Below are 27,643 nucleotides of genomic sequence, written 5' to 3'. Positions count from 1 at the left end.
TCTTTTATAACATTAAAAAATAATTTATATTTTAAATTTGTTTTTTTCCAGGTTTGGGGTTGACAATTGTCTTGCATCAGACGTAACCGACACAATCAAAGGTTACTTCTCCATGCCACATCCGAACTGGAGTAAGACGCCTCACTACGTTAGAAAGATGTGGTTCAAAATTTACGCTGTAAGTTTCTATGAATTAATTATATATATTTTATTTTTTTCATGATTTATATATATATTTCTTTTAAAAAACTAATTATTAATTTAATTTTTTAACAGCAAAAATATCATTGGGCCATGGGATCACTGAGAGGGTGAGGAAAAATTTTATCGCAGCGATAGTTCGCTTGTTGGACACGGTCTCCAACTGGAAGGGTGACTGGATCGTGAAGGGATATGAGCGTGGCAAACCCGCTGAGCTCACCCCGGATGTGTGGGATGGCCTCATCCGTTATTGGCGTCTTCCTGATTCCATTAGAATCGCCCAGTCTTGCTCTAACTCCCGTAACACGGTCGATGAGCACGGGAACGGGCCGATTCTTCACACTACGAGCCAAAAACTCCATGTCGGTGTCCGTTTGGAAATGGTAATTAAATATTTTATTAAATAATTTTTTTAATATATATATATATATATATATATATATATTTTTATTCTAACTTTCTTAAATGTTTTTAAGGCCAAAGAAACGGCACATCTCCCGTCTCTTATGGAACTTTACGAGAGGACCCACAAGAACAAGGCAGGCGTATTTCTAGATGGCAAGTCCAAGCAAATCTACAACGACTTGGTTGCTCGGGTTGAAGACCACCAGATCCAGCTGTCCACCGACGGATTACTCGTCACCTTATCCACACTTGAAGTGGATAAGATTTACGAGGAGGTAAATTTTCTAAAATTTTAATTTTTTTATTATTCATTTAATTTAACTTTAAATTTTTACTAACAATATTTATTTTTTTGTTTTAAGATTGTCTTTAAAAAAAGGGATGGACGTTGGGGATTGGTTCCGTCAACGATGTTCCGAGAGCGACATTGTCTTATGGTCAGCGACGGGATGATGAAGTCACTCAGCTGCATAACGAGTTGGCTTCGAAGCAATCTGCGTTCAGAGCTCGTGTGGGTGGACTCGAGAGCTTCTTGGACGTTATAGCGGCCACAAATCCGGAATGGGAGACCATGTTGAGGAACATGCGACAACAAAATCTCATTTCAGGCGAGGAACCATCCGACGACACACATGCCGAGGAGGATGTAGACAGGAGGAGTGATGAATTCCTCCGGGCGATGCACGACTCTTAGTTCTTTTTTTTTTCCCGTGGTTGTATTATAAATTCAAAAATTATTTATATATAAAATATTTGCGTATTTTTTTAAAATTTTAATTTTATTAATAAATTTAATAATTTTAAATTTTTTTAATTATATTTTTAAATTCTGTAAAACAATAAAACGAAGTAGATTCGTAGCTAATCTACGATTTATTTACGTTGAAAGTTTACGAGGAAATCACGAGAAATGGTAAACAAGTATTTTACGAGGAAATACTTTCAAGGTATTTACGTGAATGTTACGAGGAAAGAATTTCAAGGTAATTACGTGAATTTTACGAGGAAATATTTTCGAGATATGTACGTGTCGTTTACGAGGAAATGCTTTCGTGGTATTTACGAGGAATGCTAGCGACATTCTTACATGGACTATCTACGTGGTCTTTACGACGATTTGTTTTCTTCGTCTTTACGACGAAATGGTTTTCTCGCTAGTTTACGACGAATTAGCGAGAAAATATGATTTACGACGAACATATAACGACGAAACGTGATTCCTCGCTAATTCCTCGTAAACTCTCTTTTACGACAAACTCACGAGGAAAACCACCGTCGTTAAACTTATGTTTTCTTGTAGTGATATCCGTAAATTTTTGAAGGAAAACAAATACTAAAATTAATATCCGTTAAAATCGAAGTAAATCACAAATATTAAAATTTTGGGAAGCGGATATCCGCTCCAATCCGGTAATATATAAATACATGTATATCTTGATTATACTTAAAAGTTTTAAATGTATTTATATAATTATTATTCTAACATATGATTTGACAAATTTTATTCACATTATTACTTATATAAAAGTATTACATAAAATATACGAGAAATAATTATAACAATTATAATTTTTTTCTTAAGTTTTATTTTATTATAATTGTTAATTAAGTTTTAAAATTTTAAAAATATATAGTTTCACTATTTCTTTTAATTTTTGTTTTATATATCATGCAAAAAATATTTTTAAATACAAATTTGTATCGAATTTTTAAGATTGTTTGTATTAATCAAAATGGATGAGATATCCGTAGGTATTCGTAAATATCCGCAACTATGTATTTATTTTTCGGATATCCGTCTTTCCGAATATCCGTATTTTTTTGGAACAAAGCAAATCAATAAATTAGATATCTGTAACATACGAATCAAATCAAAAATATCTTAAAAAATCTGGATATCCAATCTGTGTCCAGTCGTATTAGTCATAATATGTCAAAGCTAACGGCTGATGAAATAAAATATGGGCCTGAGACTGAGACCGAGACCGACACTTGGTTGTAACTCAAATTGCTGTTTAACCTGGTTTGGTTTGGCCACTGGATTTTACATTGCTTACCGGTTTGGTTTGGTTTGGTTTGGTTTGATGAAGAGTTTGTAAGCCAAAAGTAAAAATCCCGTAATAAGTGGACCGACTTAAAAAGCGCTACTCGTGCTAAATATCCTCCTTCCCTCGTTCGTTCCAGACCTTTCTTGTTAGGAACAGGGCTGAGGCTTATTATGCGGGATCCAGATTGAATCAGAATCCTTTCCAAAAATAAGATATTTGGAATGTTATGTAAAATGATATTGTACGTGATATCTTTATAATATTTTTTACAACTTTTAAATTTACTAAATATGCTTTATTAATTTTAAATTTAATTATAATCTAACAATACTAAAAAGCAGATATGCTGAATGGAGAGGATGCCAGCTCAGATTAAAAAATCAACCGATTAGGTCAGAGTTTATTGCCACGTCATCATCACATTCTTATTTTCTTTATCTTTGTTTCATCAATTCCATTCGTTTTCTCTTGAACCAGACCATAACTATCTAGCTCTTCATCTCTTTTTCTTTCACCGTACAAATCCTTTTAAGCCTTCTTGACATTATATTGAAGCCTCTTCATTTTCCATCCTTCTCGCCATCCTCACTATATAGACGACGGCTACACTCAAAATCCAATGTTTCTTCACAGACGATGACAATTTTCAGAACACAAATTCCCGCCATGGCCTCCAATATTGGTTACGTTGTTGCTCCTCCATTGCCGGTAACTTAATAATCGCTTTTCTGATTCAGTAGTTTCTAAATTAAATCTAAACACCACTGGCGTTTCTGTTTATATCTGAAATTGCTTAGAACCCTTACTGATTGATCTTTCCTTCTTGATGTCGATGATCATAATAGAAAGAGATTTCCGAGGTGAGCACTGTTTGGATGTGTTAAGCAAACTTTGATATCAAAGACACAAATCTCAGGCTCAAATAGTGTATCTGGTTCGCAGTGGAGGCCTGGGAATCCCTTTCAGAGTCAGAATGAAACGGTGCGTGTTTTGAATTCGACTATAATACCAAGGATGTGTAGGACCTTTGCACTATATAGGTTGGTAGTTCTGAACAATGTTATGGTTTGTGGTTTCACTTCTAGGTCCGTGGAAGAGCTAAAATAGCAAAATAACTCTTTAGTTATGGTGGATATTCAGGGGAATTGGTTTGCATAAACTGGCCAAGTTTGAGAATGAGCAGCAAGAACTTCTACGGTTCCCACAAACACTTTTCGACACAAAGATGCCAGCTGGTCATACAGTTTTGCAACCTTTCACAGATGACTTCTCGAATTAAAAGATATAAGTTGAGGTAAGTAAAGCACCACGTGCTGGTAACAAAGTGATTAATGCCAAACTAACGTGATAATGTTCTAAGTGGTATGCTTTCCCATAGGAACTGTTCTTTGTTCTACGTATTGTTGAGAGGACTCAGTGTTGGAATGTGAGTCAATTATTCTTGCGCAGAACAGTGGAGATCAATGGCTGGTATAGATCTACTTTGCATCTGGAAGATTGACAAGAGGTATGCGATGACTACAATTTTTTTTTCATGAAACGTTTGCCTTACTTCCCTCTCTAATTTGTTTATTTAAATTAACATTGAGGATGCATTATATAAGCATCCCTAGGATATGAAGATATCTTGTATTCAACGTTTATAAACTAAAAATACATGGATTAGAACATAATCAACAGAAAAAGAAAATATATTTTTAGCAGATATTGATTTTCTTTGTTCTATATAGTAATTAAGACAAACGTATATGGTTCACGGGCTAAAAGTTGTGAGAAAATCGGAGCACAAGTGAGCCAGAAGCTGATTGTGGTCCATGGAATCATCTTGCTATCTTTAACAGCTGCAAATACATATGATCCACAGACCCTACAAATGGTTTCTGAAGCTATTGATATTGGTATAGTTACAGATTTCACTATATGAATGTCCATCTTATGTCTTCCCTTTGTTATTGTCACTAGGAGTCAGAAGCTAGGGGACGCAGCTTAGTGTTTAGTTTATATGGTGGGATATATCTATTTCAATCTGATTCAAATGTATTACGGTAAGATTAATCTAACTTTTTCATCAATTGATATATTTCATGATAGTTTTTCCATCAATCTTCATAGGTTTGTGTGATGAATTACAAAATAGGATTTGGAACAAAGCCAAAGTTTATCCGTGAGAGACGTCTCAAGTCAGCCAACTCAACCAACCAAATCCAGTTTCACACACACTGCTAGATCAATACAAACCACCTGCTCAGGGATCAGGTGAGAATATGTGAGTAGAAGACATATATGTGAGTAATTTATATTACACTTGGTTCTATAAGTGAGCACCTTATGAAAGTCATTGTAAGATAGTGAATATATATCTTCCAGTTTCCAGTCTTAATTGTTATGTGCTTTAGAAACGAATTTGGTCAGAGTTTGACATTTGGTTGACATATCTATCATATGTGGCTGCAAAGCTTACGCTAACGAATGAGGAACCTGCATGTTTTTTTTTGTTATATATAATTAAGGAACCAACATATGGGAAAATTTTCACACCGTGTACGCAAGCAGGCTCTCCGGATGTAGTGAAGCAGATCACTCCCATCACCATTGGTGTTGGGCCAAGGTTATATTGCTGATTCTATTGCATGTTGATTAACTTATAAATTGTCTCTGAATTTTAATGACTTTATGTTTGTTTTTGTTGCATGGTTCAGATTTCGTCTTAGCTTCCTAAATAAATATTTCTTTTCTATTGACCAATGAGTGGAACTAAAAGTTATTTACTAGAATATGAAATATACATTAAAAAAAAAAATTAACAGGAGGATTTGCCAACGCAAATAAAATAAAAAATACAAAGATTCATTAAAATTAAATTCCAGTTGAACTTAGATTTGAGGATATAGTAGAAAACAATACAATAATAAGTAAACTAAAATTGTTCATAAAGTGATATTAATTAGAAAAAAATCATTTTAGAAGAGTAGCTTCGTGTACCATATAGTAAAGACTTTTTTTTTTTTTTTTTTTTTTTTTTTTCATCAGTAAAGACTTAAGATAATCTACTTTAGTTTTTGATTAATGTTAGTTTTTCAGGATAGTTTTTGGCACATTTGATATCATGTACTTCATATTTAATTGGTTTTATCATGTGTAAGGTTATTTTTCCCACCAACATTAAAAATATGTTAGATGTGGATTATTAACTATAACAAACACAATAGATTAAACAACAATTAAATAATATATATTATATTTAATTTATACTTTAAGTATATTTTAATTTACTACATATATAACTTTATTTGGTTCAACATAACTTTAATTTTAGAAAGGCAGGTTTTTTAAAATACATGCTAAAAATATTTAATCTAAAACATATGTAAGAAAAGAACACAATGAGAAAAAAAAAAAACAAACAAATATAAAAATAATAATTAATACATTACAATTTAGAACAGGATTAAAATAAATGTTAAAGACCAATAAAATACTTAATATAATATAATTCGAGTATATAGCAAAGATGATGCCAAAGGTTACAAGTAATGCATTTAACATCTATTCTGTTTCTCATAGTCTCAGTTATAAATAATACATTTTGGTATATCAAATAACCATATGCAATGTTTAATATAATTATTTAACGATGTAAAAAAATAATAACTGTTTAACAGAAATGTTAGTTTTCACCTTAAAATCACTCAAGATTTTATTTTGGTAAGTCAATAAAAGTTATTCGAAGCTCCAAGAAAAAATAATGAAACAACTTTATACGTAAATTTTTACCAACAAAAAACTTTATACGTATATTGGAACATGACAAAAACCTACATCAAAGTTAGGTGGATTTTTACATGGGATGAAGAAAACCAGACAAGGAAAAATATGTCTACATTATTTAATTTTTACACGTACTATTTTCCTTTGTATCTAAATATGCAATACTATATTAAAATAACTAAGAAAATAAAGAGTATAACTAAATATTCAGAAGTACAAAATTTAAAAATGGTAACTAATCTAAATAAGAAATTTGAGACAAAAAAATATTTGAAATCAATAAAATAACAAAAAAAATAAACCAATACATAAAAAAGACGAAAAATATACAAACACAAAAAGATCTAGTCCAATTAAAAACTACTGTTGGGATATAACGAACACCTTATTTTCTAAGATATATAAAAAATTATAATGGTAAAAATATTTTTCTTCATTTATTACAAAATAAAACAAAAAGAATCCCTAGTTACATCAGATCATTTATAACATTTTTATCAGCATCATTTCTACAAAGTTCAACAAATCAGCCACAACATCTAGTTAGATTAGCATTTACATAGTTTTATATTCAGTGGCATGCTTAATTTTGATTTTTAATTTTTAATAATTAGCTTAAATTTAATTTTTGTAAATAATTACTTTAAATTTTATGAAAAATTTCAGTTTATTTAAAACTCTTGCTTCTAATTAAAAAAAAAGAAGTATATATGTCTGCCTCTTGACTTGTATTTTTTTTTTTGCCACATATGTAAATTCCATTAAAATGGGTATAGTTCAGACTATGGTTTTAATTCCCTGGAAAGCCAATGTTGCATACTTGGAAAGCCAATGTTGCATACTTGCATCAGTCCGCAGCTCTGTTTTTGATTTCTAATGAATAGAAGTGCATTTGTAATGAAACGGTCAAGCAGCTTGAAAATGATTGTTGGCTGCGATGAGATATTAACATAATAGCGCTCGTTTCTCTGAGAGCAAATGAAATAGATTGTTGTTGAGACTACCAAGGGTCTGAGAAGCCTTGGCACAACTTTGTCATGCAGCCTTACCATTCGTAGAAGGCTAACCATTTATGGAACTCCACATTGGAATACCCCATTCTTCGCAGACAAATGTTCCAAAGATCAGCACTCCATTCCCAGCGCAGAAAAAGATGATCTCTATCTTTTGTGAAAATATCTTATATATTAAAATAGAAGTCATAACTTGATTCATATGTGATTTTTAAAAAAATTGACCTAATGAACTTATTCCTATGAAGTCATGTTACATTTAAAGTATAATTATATCATTTAAATTTTTGGCCTACCAGAAATTTTTATTGGACTATCAATAATTGGATTTAAACAATAGATTATCCATTGGATTTATAGATAGTATAACTTAAATATATATAATTTAATATTGTAATATACTATACCTCCATATGTTAAATATTTAAATATTTGTCGATGTTAACTTTTAAAATTATAAATATTTTTTTTAAAATAACAAAAATCATATTATCTAACAATTATTAATATTTACTACCTTAAACCAATGAAAACAAATTTTAAATTATATAGTTTATTTTAAAAATTAAACAAAAACCAAATGTTTAATTATTTACTCGATAATATAAATCTACGAAGCGAAAATTTTAATTTTTTAAAAACTTTCTAAATTTGTGAAATGTTACAATATCTTTGAATATGACAATAAAACAATATTTTACTAATCTTTAAATATATAGTTACGATTTTAATAATGAAATAATAATCTGAAATATATATATAGAAGAAAATACAAATACATGTGAATGTTTGAAACAATCTATTCAAAGAAAAAAATATACGGTAAATTTATTATGCTTTAAAAATTGATAGACGCATCTATTATAATATATACCAATTTAGAATTGAAAACAAAATATTTATATAAAAATAAATGAAAACAAAAATCTGCGCGGTTGCGGGGATCGAGATCTAGTAATTATGTTAGAATGAACCATGGAACAAATCCAAAGAGTTATACTATTAGACCTTCTCCAACCCGCCTCTAATTCTATCTCTATATTTTTTCTCTAAAATAGAGAAACTCTATTATAGAGGTGAAAATGCTCTAATGTATGCCTCTATAATAGAGTTCTTCTATTTTAAAAGAAAATATAGAAAAAATATATTTATATATTTTCCCGTATAAATAGATGAACTATATTATAGAGGCATATATTGGAGCATTTTCACCTTTATAATAGAAATCTATATTTTAGAAAAAATTATAGAGGTGTACATTGGAGATGCTATTGGAGTGAAATATAGAGAAAGTATACTAATTAAAAAAGGGAAAATCGCATTTTTAACCTTCAAAGTGACACTTTCTAGCACTTTAAACCTCCAACCTTTTTCACTAGCACTTCAATACCTCAACCCTCAAAACTTATCATATTAAACCTTGAAGTCGTTTTCCGCGCTTAAGCCTCCAGGCGATTTGACGGTAATGTTCACGCCGTCATCCTCACTAAAAACGTGTGTCGTTTTTTTAATTAAAAAACACCAGATACGTTTTTTTATCTTTTTTATCTGTTCTAAATCGAATTGGGGATCTAAGGTTACTCAAAATCAAAATCAGAAGGAGAAAGCTCGATTAAGTGATAGGAAATTTCGTGAATCAAAGCAAATATGGGGTAAGGGTCCGCGAGTCATCGATTTGATCTATTCTTTCAAAAATTTCGAGTTTTACATTCGTTTTATCTCTCGAAATTGTCTAAAGTTTAAGCAATTGATTACAGGGAAGCAACATAAATGAAGTTAAAGATTCATTTTGGAGGTTCAATGAAGAAGGATGGTGAAGGATATGCGTATGTTGGTGAAACGGGCACCAAAAATGTGGAGTGGAAGATTGACGAGATCACATGGGAGAGGTTCAGTCTGTTTTGCAAGGAAGATTCACTGATACGAGCACCAATTGGACTGCTTTGGTTCAAGTTCGAGAAAGAGGAGATGAAAGACCTGAGATATGCATATGATTACTTGGATGAGGAGATGCGTATACTTCGTTCTGCGGGGAAGCTAGGAGTAGATGTTGTTGAAGTGTTCGTGGAACACATACCAAACACCGAACAAGACGAGCGTTCGTGTAGTGATGAAGATGAAGATGTTGACAGACCAAAGGAAGACGATGAGCCTGAAGAATCAGAGGATGAAAATCCGACTATTCAAGATATGGGATTATGAAGCAGAGTTACATAGATCAAATGGTGGTATAAGCACTGAATTATGCACAAGAGAGGCTAACGGTGTTCAGATGTTTGACTGCTTTTATATTTGCTTCAAGGAATTACGTGAATCATGGAAGAGTTGTTGTAGACCTGTAATAGGTCTTGATGGATGCTTCTTAAAGTGGGATTTAAATGGAGATTTGCTTGCAGCAGTTGGTAGAGACGCTGATAACAGAATGTTTCCCATTGCTTGGGCAGTTGTAAGAGGGGAAAACAAAGACACTTGGGGCTGGTTTGTGAAGAAGCTAAAGATGGATCTCGACTTGGGAAATGGCAAGGATCTGACCATCATTTCGGATAAACAAAAAGGTCTTGTTCATGCCATACAGTTGGAACTCCCTGATGCAGAACACCGCATGTGTGCTAGACATATTTATGCGAATTGGAAGAAGCTTGGGTTTGCGAGATCAGAGTTTAAATCTTTGTTTTGGGGAGTTGCTTACAGCTACACTAAAGGAGAGTATGAAGAGAAGTTGAGTCTATTAGAGGCATATAATGTTGTAGCACACCAAGAGTTACTCAAGACAGACCCTAAGAGGTGGTGTAGAGCATATTTCAGTGTTGATTCACACTGTCCTGACGTGCATAATAACTTATCTGAGAGCTTCAACAGAACCATAAAGATGGCAAGGGCGAAACCCGTGATAACTATGTTGGAGGACATTCGAAGACAAGCTATGAAGAGGAATTCAAGGCGGTGGTTTATGGCAGATAAGTGGGATACTATTGTTACACCAATCACACTTGCTTTATTGGAGAAAGCAAGGATTGCCAAGAAATATTGTTCAACACTACGAAGCAGCTCAAGTTTGTATGAGGTTAATGAGTGTGATAATGGTTACACAGTGAATTTGGCAACACATCAGTGTGCTTGCAGGCGATGGGATCTTACTGGTATACCTTGCAAACATGATGTCTGTGTGTTTGATGATAATCAAGAAGACCCTGTGAAGTATACATCCGAGTATTACTACACCCATAAGATGAAGAAAACATACAACGAGAACATCAAGCCCGTCAATGGTGAAAACTTGTGGAAGAGGCTAGGAAAACCATCAATAGGAATACCAGAGTTAAGGAAGCCAAGAGGTAGACCAAGAACAAGAGAGAGGAGAAAAGAGCCATTTGAAGACCTTGAAAACGCTGGAAAATCGACAAGACACGGACGTGTGCCCAAATGTAGCCGTTGCCTTCAGATGGGTCACATTAAAAGTGGCTGCAAAAATGAACAAGTGGTTTATGAGGGTCCAAAGAACAAACGTGTACGACCTCGTATACATCCAGTGGTAAGTTACTCGTATACTCTTTAATTTATACACAATGCATCTATGTTAACATTTATTTTTGATTCAGGGTCCGCCTAAGCCTCCTTCAACAAGAAGAAAAAGAACAAGCTCTTCTCAACCTGTTCAAGCTGCTGAATCATCCTCTCAGATACCAACTCACTCTACTGCTCCACAGCCATCAGTTTCATCCACTGATCCAAAGCCTCATGCCAAGAAAGCTCCAAGAGGACTTCCTTTGAAGGTAAGGAAGATAACTAATATTCCTCATGGTGTTGGGACATTATGGAGTCCATTCACAAATCGACCTTTTGAGGTGCTTGGAGATCGAGTTTATGATAGGTCCGACCTAAACCCACAACCTCCTCCACAAGAGTGATTAAATCTATGTATGATCTTGATGTTGTTTATGTGTCTTCTCGGAATCTGTCTTTTTTTGTGTCAATGACTTTTGTTGTTCACATGACTTGGAATTTGTCTTTTGTTGTTCTCATGACTTAAAATTTGTCTTTTGTTGTTCTCATGACATGACTTAATGTAGTTTGTTTGGTTCGGTTTTATGATCTTGATGTTTTTTTACTTTATATGACAAAAATATAACATTGAAACATAATAATCATCTTAGTCTTAACACCTTCAAACAAGCATAAATAGTCATAACATCAAATAGCTTACATAGTCATAACATAGTCATAAAATCATCAAACAACTTTGAATAACCTTCTACCACTTCAACACACCAATGAACACACCAAGAACAACAGTGAATCCAACTGATGACGTTATGAGAACATTGCGATACACTCTGCTCCTCTCGTTTAGTATCAGCACCTCCCTTTTGAGCCCTTCACATGCGTCACATGCTTCAGTTTTTTCCTTCAAATCTATTGAATTTGGTCCCATGTTTTCCCTAAGTGCTCTTATCTTGTTCCTCAGACTCTTAATCTCCTCTCTTTGTTGGCGATTAACATTTCTAGCACCAATCAATGCATCACGCTGCCATCCATGAGGCTTCTCAACATCATACCACTGAAAAAAGTTACAACAATCATATTCATCTCCAGTCTTGCGTTTTTCGCAGCTATAGAACCTCCTCCCGGGATTGTCATCAGTCCAAGCTTGAACAACGTTTGCTAAGCAGTTACAATTGCAAACCACACCTTTTTCGTTTTTGTACACAACGTTTGATGAACTTGAACTGTGTGCCATCTACACATATACAACACCATTATCTGATATAAACATGTAAAAGAGCTTCTACACAACTTGATATACATGATTCACGAAGTGAAACCAATTCTAACTCAGACAATTATCGCTATCTACACATATACATGATTTATGAAGTGAAAAACAAAGCCCAGAAACAACTTGCTATACTAAGATGCTTAACAAATCAATTGAGACGACGTACTCTGTTCGAATCTCTTGCTCGTCGCCAAGTATCGAGCTTTCTCCTTCTGATTTTGATTTTGAGTAAACCCTAGATCCCCAATTCGATTTAGAACAGATAAAAAAGATAAAAAAACGTATCTGGTGTTTTTTAATTAAAAAAACGACACACGTTTTTAGTGAGGATGACGGCGTGAACATTACCGTCAAATCGCCTGGAGGCTTAAGAGCGGGAAACGACTTCAAGGTTTAATATGATAAGTTTTGAGGGTTGAGGTATTGAAGTGCTAGTGAAAAAGGTTGGAGGTTTAAAGTGTTAGAAAATGTCACTTTGAAGGTTAAAAATGCGATTTTCCCAATTAAAAAAAGAAGTATATTGTGTACCATTGTAGCAACAAAGTCACGTTATGCTAGTCAGAAGTCAAAGCTAACGGCTGATGAAATAAAAATTGGGTCTGAGACGGAGACGGAGACCGAGACCGACACTTTTAGTCGCAACTCAGATTGCTGTTTAACCTGGTTTGGTTTAGGCCCTGGATTTTACATTGCTTACCGGCTTGGTTTGGTTTGATGAAGAGTTTGTAAGCCCAAAGTAAAAAGCCCATAACAAGTGGACCGATTTAAAAAGCTCTACTCGTGATAAATTTCCTCCTTGCCTCGTTCGTTCCAGACCTTTCTTGGTTGGTTGATCTTTGGCGCTCTGGAAATTTCTCGTCGCAACAGTCTCTTGATTTGCTCGAGTTTGATCTCCCGTTAACTGTAAGCTTTGGTTTTTTTTTTTTTATCTCTAAAGAGGACTCCTCCAGATTGGTTATCGTCTTCGTTTGTTTCTTGATTTTGAATTTTTAGGGTTTGTGATAGCTTCTTGATTTCCTTCTTTTGTTCAATTTGTTTTCTCAGCCCATTATTAATTATATTTCGTAGAGTGATTGATCATGTCTCTAGAATCTGCAATCTTGAAAGAGTAATGTTCGGCTGAGACTTGTGCATGTAAGGTGTTCGATGATATTCCTCTGAGAAGTTAACACTGCTACACAAACTTTATTTTCCAATTTTTTTACTCTCTTTTTCTTTTAATTGATTGTTCAGACACAAGTGAAAACAGGACTTTAAGTTGCTTCTTGTTCTTCAGTTTCTAGTTTTGTACTCTTTACGATCATATGAGCTCAAGACAAGTGACTTATGTGTGCAGGTCTGTGTTTCACTAGCCATGGCAAAGCATCACCCTGATCTGATCATGTGCCGGAAACAACCAGGCATTGCCATCGGAAGGCTGTGCGAGAAATGCGACGGCAAATGCGTGGTTTGTGATTCTTATGTGCGTCCCTGCACTCTGGTGCGTATCTGTGACGAATGCAACTACGGGTCATTCCAAGGCCGCTGTGTTATCTGCGGAGGTGTTGGGATCTCGGATGCTTACTACTGCAAAGAGTGTACGCAGCAGGAGAAAGACAGAGATGGTTGCCCCAAGATCGTCAACCTTGGGAGTGCCAAGACCGATCTCTTCTATGAACGTAAGAAATATGGTTTCAAAAAACGATGATGTATTTTCCGATTTATCCGATCCTATGCTTTCTTGAAGTACTTGGATCTCTTATGCTATGTATGTGTAAACTTGTGTGTTGCCTATGTTCAAGAGAATCTTAAGTTGATGGGGGTACAAAACCAGACATATAATGCTTTCTTGTTCTTGATAATCTAGACTCGGGTGGTCTGTACTTGTTTTTATGTTATGATTATCCTAATTGAATGTATGTGATAACTAACAAAGTTTTTTAATTTGTACAATGAAAGTATTAAATTATTCTACTAAAACCCATTACTAAAACCAATGTATTTTGCTATTTTTGCCTCTAAAATAGAAAATCTTTATAAAAAGGTGAAGTTTACTCTAATGTATTTCTTTATAATAGCAATCTTCAAAATATAGAGTAAAAATAGAGACTGTTATTTCTTCCTCTATAAATAGAGGACAAAATAATAATTTCTATTTTTTTTTTGGCAAAAAATAGTAATTTCTATTTTAGAATAAGAAATAGTAATGGATTTGGAATCATTGTGCCTCTAAAGCTATTATAAAATCAAAAATAGCAATGGGTTGGATTTTAAGCTGGCATTTGAGTTCTGTTGTAACCAATACAATGAAAAAATGAATTTTAATTCGTTGATGGTTTAAAGGGATCCCACTTCAGTCTTGTCAAACCTACCGTATGTAAATGCAATCATGTTCCCTTGTTTTTGTGCTTGTCAACAACAAACACATGCATATACACGCATTGAATACAAAACCATTAGATTATAGAGAATATGTTCCTTTCAAACGCAATTATGTAAAAACTAAACGTTTGGAAGCGGGTATATTAATAAAAATCAAAATGATTAAATAGTGAGAAAGGCTGAAAACGAAGGGCCGGTATGAGACATTTTGTGGTCTATATATATAGAAGAAGGGAGGAGAGAGAGAAATATATATATAGAGAGAATGGGTTATGCATCATCTTCCTCGGTTGTGTTATGTTTGTTACTCTTCTTCACATTTGCTTTCGTCTCTTCTTCTGCTCGCCTCAGTCTTTCATTTCCAGGTATACTCTTCTTCCCTCCCTTCGTTTCTCTATTAGTTTCAAGTGTTTACTAGCTTTTTGTATGGTAATATGTATTGGTTATCTAATATCCAAGCACTATATATAAGCTAACAAGTTCTTCATAATCCATATCCTGTTAACAACTCATAAGGATTTCTTCACTAATAACTACATATATCATCTTTGTTTAACGTTAAAACTAATCTAGTTTACTATTTTATGTGTTATTGGATGAGATCTCAGAATCAAATATTTTACAACCACAATTATTGGATCACTGATCGGTGATATGTGGTGGTAGTCACATGATCTATATCTGTAAATCTGTGTATATCTTAAGAGTATGTTCAAATATATCACCAGGAGAAGAAGAAAGCCTTAACAGTTTTTACCTTTTTAATAAAGAAAACAAGAAAATCTCAATTACACAAGCAAAATAAATAATTGTATGTATATTTATCCTTCGTATTTACATGATACCAATTATCCCTAGATATGCATACATACTCTGATTAACAAAAGAATAACACATGATGAACCCATACAAATAACAAAAGAATAACACACTAATTAGTTCATGTGAACTTCATTGACCTTTCATTTTAAATCACTACAGAAACCCACAACTAAATTATTACAATTATTACTTGAATAAGTGTTGAAATATATATTGTTAAAACAAGTTGGATATATCCTTAGTTTTATGCGCTCTGTTTCCAGCTTGTTTGTATTCAAATTCAAGCAAACATGAATCACGATGCTCGAGATTGTCTTTCCTTTCGCCGATGACTTGTTCTTTTAAAAGAACATATCTGTGATAACGACGAATCCAGTAAGAAAACGTCATATAAAATTATAAACTATAAATCTAATGAAGAAAACAAAGTATTTTAAATATTTTTTTGAAGTATTATGAGTTTTTGTAAAGTACAACCATGTAATATAAAAGCTTGATATTTAATTTGTGTTCACACTTCAAAAGCGTTGACATTATTTGAAAAAGACAATGACAGATAAGATCACGACTATATAATTGAAGTTTACAGATAATATTAAATTGCATAAAATAGCAAGTTGAAATGGATCTTAGTCCATCGTATCTGACTATCTGTGAAAAATCCAAGCAAAGATTTCGATTTGTGAAACCGACATCCAACACACACAAAAAGGTCGAATTTGGGTGTGTTTAAATCTATTCTTTTTAGCAGATATCAATATATGTTTATAAATTTAAGTTTATAACACAACCATCGAAACATATATATCAATATACGTTTATAAATTTATGTGCAAATAAAGTTAAAAGATTATGAATGCATGTCGATGTAGTTAAAACAAAATGAAAACGAGGGTATTGACGTTTGTATAGATACTTAATTAATAAATCGTTTGTTAATAAGAGGTTCTTATGTACAACATTTTATATTCTCACTATGTTCTAACTTGTAACGTATATGCATATATGACAGAAAATGAAATGAGGGTGGTGAGAGAACGGTCATTGATGGTGAGCACCAACGACTACGGTGAACCTTCAGCTAACGGCAGACACGATCCACCTCGCGGCGGCCGAGGACGCAAACGTTGAGAGGGTGATAATCTTTTTTGTCTTCTTAATTTTACTTGCAAGCTTACAAATAATGTATGTATACTGAGAGAGCAATAAAAATAACTCAAAAATAAAACCTTTATTTGTATTTTCTGTTTCTACATCGATTTCAGCTTTATTTAATCTTACTAGATTTCAGCTTTTTGTATACTTCACTTTGTGTGTGTTCATGCAGTTTATTTGATTTCACATATTGATTTTTTTTTTTACAAACAAAACTTTGAAGTTAGTAAACGTCTTCTCAGACATATGAAGTGATGACTTTCCCAAGATTAAGGCATTCATCTGGACTGATAATCTTATTCAACTTCTACCTATCACTTGAGGTTCTCGTGAACTAATTTGATAATTATGGAATATCTCATATCTGATTTCTATAAGCCCCATAAAAATTTTACTATATATGGGCCTAAATATCTGTTTCTTTCAACAGCAGGCCCAAAGACCTGTTAAGAGAAGAATGTTTTGTTTCGGTTCACAAATTTTATTAAGAAAAGAACTTTTGGCCTGGGACATTTTAAATGCTCATTGAGCTCAAGGAAAATTCTTAAAACGAAATCCATCACTTTGACTCGAGATTTCTTTTTGAATGAACTTCACTCGTAAGCAATGTGGTTGAGATAGATTATTTGGTCAGGACGCCAAAGGAATACCAGTGACCGGCTTCGTGAGCTGGTACATATGGAGATCGAGTCATAAGCTGGAGAAAACTCCTACTATCTTCATCAGCTAAATTACCACTTTCTTCTTTGGCCGTGACATTAGCCGTATAACTGACTTGTGCCAGAGACCAAAGTCTCGGTTTGATTTACAATAATATAATAACATAACCTTCCCGGAGAAAGAGAAGGTTTTAAAATTGTCGTTTTTTAATGATAATTTTGGTTGCTGTGGTTTTGTTTGAAGGGAAAAGAATCAGAAGAAATATTTAATAGTCAAGCATTAAGCATTCTGATAAACTAATTATTAGTTTGTGCTATATTTGGATTTTGTGGATAGATCCCTGAAGGAGTTATAATTTTTTTGGCAACAAAGAGTTATAATTTAAAGTTTCTATTCTGATTGAATTATAAGATACTTGGAAGTTTGGATCTTAAATATTCACATGTTCATGTCAGTTGTCACGCATGCTCGTATACTCCTTCCAAGTGTATGCATCTCCAAATCATACATGTAATGCAAATCAATAAATAATGTAACCGTAATTAATTTTACACAGAAACATAATGGAAGCATGTATGTTAAGGAAACGTAATGTCATGTAGAGATAGAGAATGGACAAGAGATGGAACAAAATGAAGTGCGAAGATGGATAATATGGACAGATAACATTGTCGTGGTTAAGTTTTTAGAACTCATATGATCTCTCTTTTGGCGTTATATCCGATTCAGATTTCTTCTCTACGGATTGCTACTATAGCTCTATAAATCCAAAAGAAAACGAATCATATTCACATACATAATTAATAATTGTCTTCATAAATATCTTCTCGTCTCCTCATTATAAAACTATATATAAAATTAAATTTGATTGGTGAATATTTCGTTTAGATCCCGATACCAAATGTTTCTTTTATCAATTAGTTGTGGATGAAAATGGTATTTCTATTTTAACGCAAACCCACTATATGAACTATATGTGTATTATATATGTGAAAAGTAAGACGTGAGATTATTTGCCTATCTCACAATTGTTATTTAAATCAATATTTTTGCTCTCAGCAAAACAGGTTAAAATGATTTCAAGACTCCAACTCATGATGTTCTGTTTGATAAAACAATCATATCTTATTGAACTAGTTGATATTTTTATCTATATATGTAAATTCATGAAAGTGACCAAATGTATGCTATGACTTTAGCTTTCAGCTCTATTCAACCATTACTAAAGAATCAACTAAGAATCCTTTGTCTACTTTTGTAGACATTAGTCATGAGTGAGATTTCTTTTTAAACTGCGGGAAACAAAATCATTACTAAAGAATGTCATTTACACGTTTGATTATATGACTTCAAGCCTAATGTTCATTAATTTGAGTTTCTTTTCCGTAAGAACAAAAACTATATCTTTTTATATACCCTGATATTCCAAACCTAAACATATTTGCTTTAATATCCAAAACATGCACCCATAATCTGAGTTTTATAGTGATCTACCAGATATGCGTTGATATCTAGTTGTCAACGAGACTCGACTTGATCATTTATTAACTGACATAAACAAAAAAAAACGTTTTGTCCTAAGAAAAGATTGATGAACCACAAAAAAAGGAAGCCAGGAATTTGTTGGGGTTGCACGAAATGACATGGTTTAGGTCAAGTAATTCACTGCATAGTTAGAGATATTTTTAGAAAGCCGAGAGCCATTGCTTATGTGAACAGAGGACAACGTGTTTCGTCGGTCCGCACGTGCACGTACGTCCCATCTTTTTCTTCTCTAAGCCGTCCAATTAGACATTATTATTGGTACAAACCTAACTTTAAATTATTTAAATGGTGTTAGTTTTCATCTAATTATCAGCTGGATTGCCGCCTAGTACAGTAATAAAGTATCTTTGGAAAAACAATGCTTTGTTAGATATTAAACCGTCCATGTGAGTGGTTTAAAGCTGAGGACACGTATTCATGAATAGATCGTGATCTTCAACCGTTCTTCTTCTTTATGGTTCTATGCTTTTTTCCTGCCAAAAAAACTATACATAACGAATTTAAGAATTAGTTTATGTATAGATAACTACGTGTTTTACAATCTACGCACACATATCCTGTTGTCTGTTGATAAAGAACTTTGACCTTTCTGTAAGTCTTTCCATTGGAGATTAAACTCGCGTGCGGTGGGCCTTTCTTTAAACATCTCATGCGAATAATATGCATGTGATGCAATTTTTTTTTTGGTAAAAATGTGATGCAATTTTTCAACCAATATTTATGTTCTTCCTATATTTTCCTACATGTAAATCCGCTTATACTCTACTCGCATTTAACACAATTAACAAGCAACCTTTTCCACCAAGATTAACAACTGATGGACAAGTTGTCCTCTATTAATTATTTCGACTGTGAATATGTATCGATACACTTAGTTAACTTGTTATTTTTTCAGTTTTGGTGACAATTAGTCCTCCCGATACTATTGTTCTAGATACAAGAAACATAACATTTCCTGTGGCCATTGTTCTACAAAAATGGTCACACAGCACAAGATTCTTGTGAATATTCTTCTATTAATAATGCACTAGATGCAAGATCAAAGGCCTTTGTTATCTTCAGGACGAAATTTCCATATATTTAGACCACCTTATTTTTTGTCAACTCATCACTACAACGATCTAATCAATTTTCAACTATCTAATTTTCAAAATAATCTCTAAATTCCAACTTCAGTAATACAAGATTCTTTTAAATCTACTTATTTTGACTGTAAAATATTCAAAATCCGAGATAGCATTTTTTTGGTCTGATACAACAATGTATAACATGATTTTTTACCATGCATGATTATTTCGAAATTAGTAACCAATAAGCTTCACTAATCCCGTTTTTATTTCTTTGTAACCCCACACCACACATTAAAAAAAATTCAGTCTAATACATTTAACCTCTTATATGTTGACTGCTATAGTTTGTAAATTTAGAACGCGAAGCCTACCGAAAGCATATTCTTACGACCCCATATTAGTTTTGGTAATTAGCGTAATTAAAAATGGGTTTTCTAAATAACATAATTCTCCAACTTCGGTAACATCGTGGGCATCTACGTAATGATTCCTTTCAACGTACACGAATACGAATGGTTGATAAAAATAATAAAAGATAGATGAACACGTAGAGACGTGTATGATAATTGATAAGCACATTTAGTCGTACTCGATCGTGGTTAGAGAAATATATGAATCACATACATATAAACCGGGTCAAAAAATGTTACAGGTCGTGTTTTAAAAGTATATATTATTCATATGAGTGTTTTCAAACAAAGAAAACTGGATCCTATATAACTGTATTACTATACTAATGTGTATATATACGCTGCCTTCTTCAAACAGTGCTCAAATTATGTAACGATTAATTAATTAGCTCGGTTAAAGCTGTATAATTAAAAGAAAATAACTTAGCTCTTCGGAATTCACGAGGAAATCGAAGGATGTCCTCCACCATGTGCATCTGCTAAATAACAAACACATACTTCTCTTTGCATTTTTGAGGTATATTCTCAAATTTTATTCTCATATCTCAGCTCAACACACATAGATATATAAATATATATATGAAGTGGAGATGGTACGCAACAAATTAGTATACGTTTGTCGAGTAGCTACAACTCTCACGTGCAGGCTTCATGTATACGCCCACACTCATCATTTGTACCTTTCCTTTTCCATGGCTTACCTAGATATATAGTCATAAGAATTTGAGCAATTAGAATAGTTCCAATCCCACCTCATAATTTATTTCAAAAAGGAGTTTAGAGTAAATAAATGCTTCAACCACATTATATTTTCCACTTATAATAGAATAAATAGATTTTTTTTTTATTTTTTTTGTTCATCATTGCTTTCACTCCAAAAATGAGTAGGATTGGAGTAAACTAACTATACAATCGAATTATTCTATTTTAGAAGAAAAAATAGAATTTTATATTGGAGATGCTTTTAGATCCAAGAATATGGTGTTATGTAATTAGTTATTATACAAACTGCAGTAAATTTTATAAATGAATATTTAAAAAGTTAATCTCATATGCTAAACTGTTGACTTACTAAAAACATCATCAAGATTATTCATTAAGGCCATCATATTTTAATTATCAAGCATCATAGAATCACATATGAGAAAATTAAATGTTTTACGTTAAAAAAGATTGCTAGAAGAAATTGCATGTAGATCTCCTTTCTCCAAAACTCTCACAGAAGCTGGGGTACATCTTCCATGGTGGTTTGTTTAACACGCTTGCAGATTCTTCCGATAAAAAGCTTGTGGAGGAAGGAACTGGATGAACAACATTGATATTACGATTGGAAGAAGAAAGGTGTTCACGTTTTTATGGAGGAAGGAATTGGATGTACAATATTGATATATGTTATTGGAAGAAGAAATGAGATCACGTTTTTATGACAGTTTTGGAGATCTCACGTTTAAAGGTAGAGTGCATATAATCTTCTCTTATTTTGATTAAGTATATATAGACGTAATATATAGTATTTGGTCTCTGGCTCAAACCATAACAGGGTAATTTGCCTTTAATGAAAGAGAAAATATCATGTTCAAATTCAGTGACAAAAACCATAAAATAACGCAAGAAAACAATTTTTTGTGTTTTAGTAATATTAATCGATTTCTCATATAAAATTAAATATTAAAAAACTGATATAAGTATAGTTAATAAATTAAACAGTAAACCCACGGTTCACGTCCATTACCCGATTCTTAAAGATGGGGAAATCATTCCAACAAAAAGTTTGAATATATGCAATGAAGCTGCGTATTTATAATCAATGCACATACACTACCATATAACCTGAAATGTAGTTAATGGAGGCAGCAGCTAAGTAAATTCTGTATACAATTGTAGCAATTAGTTGATGCTTATCTCGTAAAGACGTGTTGGAAAATTAATTTAAGAGAGAAGAAGAGGTAGAGCAGAGCTGTTCCTGGGCAAAGCCGGATGAAACATTCGTTTAGGACCCCTAATTTTTTTGAAAAAAACTACATAAATATAGGCCCCCAAATTTTTTAAAAAGACCTCCAAATTTTTTTTAAATTTTTTTTAATGAAATCTTTACCAATATCGCATAAGCCCCCGAAATCTCGAGGCTGGCCAGGAAACGCCATCTTGCCTGCATTTCTAAAATATGATGTCTCATTGACTAACCCATAAATGTCTTTTATTATCAAAACACCATAAATGTTTTGATCTTAGTTTATGACTTTATTCACCATTCAAAGTTAATTATATGTCAAAAGTTAAACCGATAAAATATAGTTGGAATTATACCATGTTTTTAGTCCAAAAAAAATTGTACCATTTTTTTAAGAAATTCTTTCAAACCCTACCCCACACATTGGTTCTATTTTGGTGTTGTTATTTCGGGATCAAGTGAATCGGTTCAATCAATCCAACTGATTTTCCCATTAACTAATTAATGACAAACTGGGGAAAATAACAATTACATTGTATAAACCGCCAATTTAAGTCGTCTAAAATAAATAAAAACTGATGGAAGTCTGTTTCTTAAGTCAAATACATCACAGTGATGTGGCAACTATTTTCCCTCAAATTAATACGTTTTAAAAAAAAATCTATATAAATGTTGGCATGTCTACAATCTACATGATATCCATATGGATCGTTTTTTATGATTTATACATAGTCAGGAAATTTTAGCAGAAACAAAATAGAGTACGAAGACTAACATAATATTTTCGACTACATGTATTTTTTTTGCGAAATTGTAAATATCAATCAGTGAAAATGAAAAACCATACAAGTTGACTACCATTTCGGTGCACAATCCTTACTTCTAAGGAAAAACTAAAGAGAAACAAAAGAAGAAAATCTTGGTAAATTTTGATACCATTACCATGGTTACTTATACTCGATAATGCAATTTTAAAATCTTCTGTAAATTTTATAGCATTGTTTTTTTTGTAACACATTTCTCTAACTTAGTTTTCATCGAAATGAACGACGTAACAAAGATACATTGCGCACAGGTTACCGCAAAAATACAATTTTTATTCTTCAAAGAATAAAAAAGTTTCCTAAATTAAGAAAAAAAGAAAACAGTTTGGTGTCTCTACACATCTTCTCCCTTTATATAAACAAACCACACATACCCCAAAGTCCATCAAACTCTCTCCACCACATTTCACTCAGAGCCCACACAGTTTTAGAGAGAGAGAAACATCCCTCAAAGCTCTCTCTTTCTCCGGCGATGGTTGTCGCTATGGACCAGCGTAGCAATGTGAACGGAGATTCCAAGGACGAAAGGTTTGATCCGAGCGCACAACCACCGTTTAAGATCGGAGATATAAGGGCTGCGATTCCTAAGCATTGTTGGGTCAAGAGTCCTTTGAGATCCATGAGCTACGTCGCGAGAGACATTTTCTCCGTCGTGGCTCTGGCCGTCGCCGCCGTGTATTTTGATAGCTGGTTCTTCTGGCCTCTTTATTGGGCCGCCCAAGGAACCCTTTTCTGGGCCATCTTCGTACTCGGCCACGACTGGTAATTTAATTTTCAATTTATTTTTTCTTCAACTTCTTAATTTTGATATGTTTATATGTTTTTTTCGTTTTTTGCATCGTCTTTGATTTCTTGAACGCACGTTCGATATGAGATTTTCACTGACTTCAAGATTTGATTCTCTTCAGGTTTACTTTTAAAAAAAAAAAAATTATTATGTTCACCCAAATTGGCCTATTTTAAAAGCAAAAGGGGATCTAAGATTTTTAATTCTTCTCTTTTTCAGTCGTAACACTGCTAACTTTTTTTTTTTGATCAAATCGTAACACTCATAAGTCCTAACTAAACATCTTTTTCTTTCCTATAATTATTGTTGGTTCCGCATTTTATGGATCTACGTTTGAAAGTTTCAATAAAACACATTTTATTGTTTGAAAGTAACAATATAATTACTGTATATTGATTCTTTTAATTATTGTGTGTTGTTCCAATCTACTTTCGAAATATAGTCATGTGACACGTCATATTCTATTTTTGTTACCTTGTTGGAACGTTTGAATTGAGTAAAGTTTAATTAACATTGTGCAATAAATGATAAACATGTTTATGATGTAAAATTCAATTTGAATAATACAGTGGACATGGGAGCTTCTCAGACATTCCTCTTCTGAATACTGCGGTTGGTCATATTCTTCATTCCTTCATTCTCGTTCCATACCATGGTTGGTAAGTCATTTATTTAAACATCTTTTTCATGCAAATTTATTCTTGTTTTCGTATTTCTTACATTTTCCTTGTCATTCTTGGTGCATGTTAGCAAACTGTAATCTGATAACTGAAAATATATTAATTTTCCATAGTAAAATAATGCATGTGACTAAAAGCATCAAAATCTTTAGCATCGAAGAAAAAAGAACCAAACTTTTATTTAATGCTATGGGCCTATTTATGGTCCAATTAGCTATTATCATATGACATGTCCTTGAATAAATTAATGTAGCTTCATATGTGAGTTTAATAATATTTATATATTTTTGTTTTAATGGCTTATTTTATTGTTAAATGGATACATCAGCTTGAAATGTCTACGAACATGCATCATTTTCCTAGATACACTTGTTTGTTGCTCAAAAATGAATAACTTAGTTAAACGAGTGAGCATGTTCTATGGGGTTTCTTAGAGCATGATTATTGAGAAGTTCCTAGAGTGAGGTTCTTACCGGAATATAAGAATCTATCTCTTAACTTTTAACTAAAAAAATTAAGAACCGGCTTTTAAAACTCGTATTTAAGAACCGTTTTTTAGTTTTTTTAGTTAAAAATCAAGAGACGAGTTCTTATATTCCGCTAAGAACTCCACCCTGAGAACTTCTCAATAATCATGCTCTTAGTGCTCTAAGAAGGGTCCTTAACAAAATATTAATAATAAGATATAGTGTGGGCCCAAAAAAAAACAAAAAACCGGTTACAAAAGTCGCGAAAGAAGGATCGATTTTGGTCTTTTACTTGTACTGTTTGTGGATCCCACTGGTGGTGGTCCGCGATTGGTTTCTTTTTTAATTTAATTTATTTTTTTTAATCGGAGAAAAAAAATTAAGAAACCAAAAAACAGTTTTAATCATGGCCTCATGTTGGGGTTGAGTTTTATATTCTGATAAGAATCCCATCTTAAAAACCCCGTTAAACATGCTCTTACCATCTGCTTCGAAAATGATATGTTATTGACAATTCCAATTTCATTTTTATGAAAATAAAATAATAGTTTATTTTATAACTGAGGGTGGTTGCAGGAGAATAAGCCATCGGACACACCACCAGAACCATGGCCATGTTGAAAACGACGAGTCTTGGGTTCCGGTAATCTTTCCCTCTCTCATATTTTTTTTTCTTTTTTTTTGAAATTCTTTCATTTTAATTTTCTTAGGATTCTATGTATTTATTTTAATCAATCCTTTTTCCAGTTTGAGGCTAGGACGACCACTTGTCAGATTTGTCGTTTAGCTGTAGTAAACAACTGATTTAAATTGTTTATAGTACTGTAGTTAACTTTAACAACGGACCACTTATATTCGAGCCATTGGCATAAAATGATTCTTCTCGAAATTCGTTTACTTTTCTTAGTATTTTTCAATTTTGGAGTTTACGTAGAACTAATAAAAAGAAAAACTTATAAACACACCACATGCAATGAATAAATTCGAATATATAACCATACTGTTAAATATTAATTTACATTTTAATCTTAATTTTGCATTCCAGTTGCCAGAAAAATTATACAAGAATTTGTCCCACAGTACACGGATGCTCAGATACACTGTCCCTCTCCCCATGCTCGCTTACCCTCTCTATCTGGTAAATCCTAATTCCTAATTTTTCTTCCTGATTATAATTACAATTTTGAATTTTTAGATTTTGAGTATTAACTAAATATAAATTAAATTTGTTTGGGGATGACTACAGTGGTACAGAAGTCCTGGTAAAGAAGGGTCACATTATAACCCATACAGTAGTTTATTTGCCCCAAGCGAGAGAAAGCTTATTGCAACTTCAACTACTTGCTGGTCGATCGTGTTGGCCACTCTTGTTTATCTATCATTCCTCGTTGGTCCAGTCACAGTTCTAAAAGTCTATGGTGTTCCTTACATTGTAAGTTTCATATATTTCTTTATTATATCATTGCTAATATAATTTGTTTTTGACATAAAAGTTTTGGAAAAATTTCAGATCTTTGTAATGTGGTTGGACGCTGTCACGTACTTGCATCATCATGGTCACGATGATAAGCTGCCTTGGTACAGAGGCAAGGTAAGTAGATCAACATTATTTATAAGAAGCAATAATGATTAGTAGTTGAATAATCTGAATTTTTGATGTTTTTGTACAATAATAGGAATGGAGTTATTTACGTGGAGGATTAACAACTGTTGATAGAGATTACGGGATCTTCAACAACATTCATCACGATATTGGAACTCACGTGATCCATCATCTTTTCCCACAAATCCCTCACTATCACTTGGTCGATGCCGTGAGTGATCTCGCTCTCTCTCTAGTTTCATTTGATTATATTAAAGGGTGATTAATTACTAAATTAGTGATCTTAATTAATGACATGCGACAGACGAAAGCAGCTAAACATGTGTTGGGAAGATACTACAGAGAACCAAAGACGTCAGGAGCAATACCGATCCACTTAGTGGAAAGTTTGGTGGCAAGTATTAAGAAAGATCATTACGTCAGTGACACTGGTGATATTGTCTTCTACGAGACAGATCCAGATCTCTACGTTTATGCTTCTGACAAATCCAAAATCAATTAATCTTTCTTCCTAGCTCTATTTAGGAATAAAACACTCCTTTGGTTTTACTTATTTCTGGTTGTTTTTAAGTTAAAAATGTACTCGTGAAACTTTTTTTTATTAAATGTATTTACATTACAAATCGTAAAAGTTTTTGTTCGTTTTCTCTATGTTTTTAGTTACAAACTTACAATCAAAAAGGTCTTAAAAACTTTTTGATGGTGGGACGGACAAAAGAAAAAGTTCGACTGAGAGTCGACAAAATGCACGCCGTTTTTGGGTCCCAGCACAACAATAATGTCACGGAGTTGTCACTTTTTAAGTAATGGACAATACTTTACGGCCCAAATAGATAAAAGCCTTTCTGATGCGCATGTCTGCGATATATCTTAAAAGATTTTGATTTTCCTTTTAAGTTTTTTTTTTTAAATACAAATTGAACTTTTTTTTGAATTAACCACAATATGATCAACCGATTATTCTGTAGATCTCAAAAGTACAATGTTAAATTATTTTATGGCCAACAGAGATCGAACTGCGGGTTCACTGTATTGAAATTATCTCTCAAATACCACTAGCCCAAGGCGTGTTGATTTACAAATCAAACTTTTAGTA

General features: G+C 32.9%; 5 protein-coding genes and 1 long non-coding RNA gene across 14 annotated transcripts; 5 read left to right on the top strand and 1 right to left on the bottom strand.

The window, feature by feature from the left end:
• Positions 1-2,349: 2,349 nt before the first annotated feature.
• On the top strand, positions 2,350-5,399 carry LOC106446983. 8 transcript variants are annotated; one of them, XR_001288900.3, is made up of 8 exons: positions 2,387-3,362; positions 3,500-3,635; positions 3,740-3,948; positions 4,033-4,161; positions 4,385-4,530; positions 4,617-4,699; positions 4,792-4,910; positions 5,165-5,399. It is a non-coding gene; the product is annotated as an uncharacterized LOC106446983 (long non-coding RNA). The 8 variants fall into 8 exon arrangements; XR_007322191.1 differs by having other exon boundaries at positions 2,359-3,362; positions 4,015-4,161; positions 4,792-5,399; XR_001288901.3 differs by lacking the exon at positions 4,385-4,530 and having other exon boundaries at positions 2,384-3,362.
• A 2,866-nt stretch (positions 5,400-8,265) lies between these two features.
• Positions 8,266-11,460, top strand: LOC125585241. Its single transcript, XM_048753951.1, has 2 exons — positions 8,266-10,967; positions 11,035-11,460. Exons 1-2 carry the CDS (start codon positions 9,483-9,485, stop codon positions 11,341-11,343), a joined length of 1,794 nt encoding a protein of 597 aa, XP_048609908.1. The 5' UTR covers positions 8,266-9,482; the 3' UTR covers positions 11,344-11,460.
• A 206-nt stretch (positions 11,461-11,666) lies between these two features.
• Positions 11,667-12,566, bottom strand: LOC125585242. The gene has a single exon (XM_048753953.1). It carries the CDS (start codon positions 12,171-12,173, stop codon positions 11,688-11,690), a length of 486 nt encoding a protein of 161 aa, XP_048609910.1. The 5' UTR covers positions 12,174-12,566; the 3' UTR covers positions 11,667-11,687.
• Positions 12,567-12,959: 393 nt separating this feature from the next.
• LOC106446981 (PHD finger-like domain-containing protein 5A) lies at positions 12,960-14,110 on the top strand. Of its 2 annotated transcripts, none has more exons than XM_013888818.2 (2): positions 12,960-13,115; positions 13,549-14,110. In XM_013888818.2, exon 2 carries the CDS (start codon positions 13,567-13,569, stop codon positions 13,897-13,899), a length of 333 nt encoding a protein of 110 aa, XP_013744272.1. In that variant the 5' UTR covers positions 12,960-13,115; positions 13,549-13,566; the 3' UTR covers positions 13,900-14,110. The 2 variants fall into 2 exon arrangements, with proteins under 2 accessions (XP_013744272.1, XP_013744273.1); XM_013888819.3 differs by lacking the exon at positions 12,960-13,115 and adding an exon at positions 13,215-13,346.
• A 576-nt stretch (positions 14,111-14,686) lies between these two features.
• On the top strand, positions 14,687-16,744 carry LOC106446982 (protein PSY3). Its single transcript, XM_013888820.3, has 2 exons — positions 14,687-14,938; positions 16,408-16,744. Exons 1-2 carry the CDS (start codon positions 14,839-14,841, stop codon positions 16,524-16,526), a joined length of 219 nt encoding a protein of 72 aa, XP_013744274.1. The 5' UTR covers positions 14,687-14,838; the 3' UTR covers positions 16,527-16,744.
• Positions 16,745-23,282: 6,538 nt separating this feature from the next.
• LOC125585240 (acyl-lipid omega-3 desaturase (cytochrome b5), endoplasmic reticulum-like) lies at positions 23,283-27,193 on the top strand. Its single transcript, XM_048753950.1, has 8 exons — positions 23,283-23,772; positions 24,367-24,456; positions 25,521-25,587; positions 25,990-26,082; positions 26,191-26,376; positions 26,455-26,535; positions 26,621-26,758; positions 26,852-27,193. Exons 1-8 carry the CDS (start codon positions 23,483-23,485, stop codon positions 27,047-27,049), a joined length of 1,143 nt encoding a protein of 380 aa, XP_048609907.1. The 5' UTR covers positions 23,283-23,482; the 3' UTR covers positions 27,050-27,193.
• Positions 27,194-27,643: the final 450 nt, after the last annotated feature.

The sequence above is a fragment of the Brassica napus genome, chromosome C4 (assembly GCF_020379485.1).
Source record: "Brassica napus cultivar Da-Ae chromosome C4, Da-Ae, whole genome shotgun sequence".
Classification (NCBI taxonomy): Eukaryota; Viridiplantae; Streptophyta; class Magnoliopsida; order Brassicales; family Brassicaceae; genus Brassica; species Brassica napus.
This window is presented reverse-complemented; position numbering and strand designations above follow the sequence as displayed.

Bases quoted from the DNA above. Each gene is read 5' to 3' on its own strand.
- LOC125585241 (XM_048753951.1), top strand. From the start codon at position 9,483: ATGTTGTTGAAGTGTTCGTGGAACACATACCAAACACCGAACAAGACG. The intron at 10,968-11,034 runs GTAAGTTACTCG...TTTTTGATTCAG, and splicing joins GACCTCGTATACATCCAGTG to GGTCCGCCTAAGCCTCCTTC.
- LOC125585240 (XM_048753950.1), top strand. From the start codon at position 23,483: ATGGTTGTCGCTATGGACCAGCGTAGCAATGTGAACGGAGATTCCAAG. The intron at 26,083-26,190 runs GTAAATCCTAAT...GGATGACTACAG, and splicing joins TCGCTTACCCTCTCTATCTG to TGGTACAGAAGTCCTGGTAA. The intron at 26,377-26,454 runs GTAAGTTTCATA...GAAAAATTTCAG, and splicing joins TCTATGGTGTTCCTTACATT to ATCTTTGTAATGTGGTTGGA.
- LOC106446981 (XM_013888818.2), top strand. From the start codon at position 13,567: ATGGCAAAGCATCACCCTGATCTGATCATGTGCCGGAAACAACCAGGC.
- LOC125585242 (XM_048753953.1), bottom strand. From the start codon at position 12,173: ATGGCACACAGTTCAAGTTCATCAAACGTTGTGTACAAAAACGAAAAA.
- LOC106446982 (XM_013888820.3), top strand. From the start codon at position 14,839: ATGGGTTATGCATCATCTTCCTCGGTTGTGTTATGTTTGTTACTCTTC. The intron at 14,939-16,407 runs GTATACTCTTCT...CATATATGACAG, and splicing joins CCTCAGTCTTTCATTTCCAG to AAAATGAAATGAGGGTGGTG.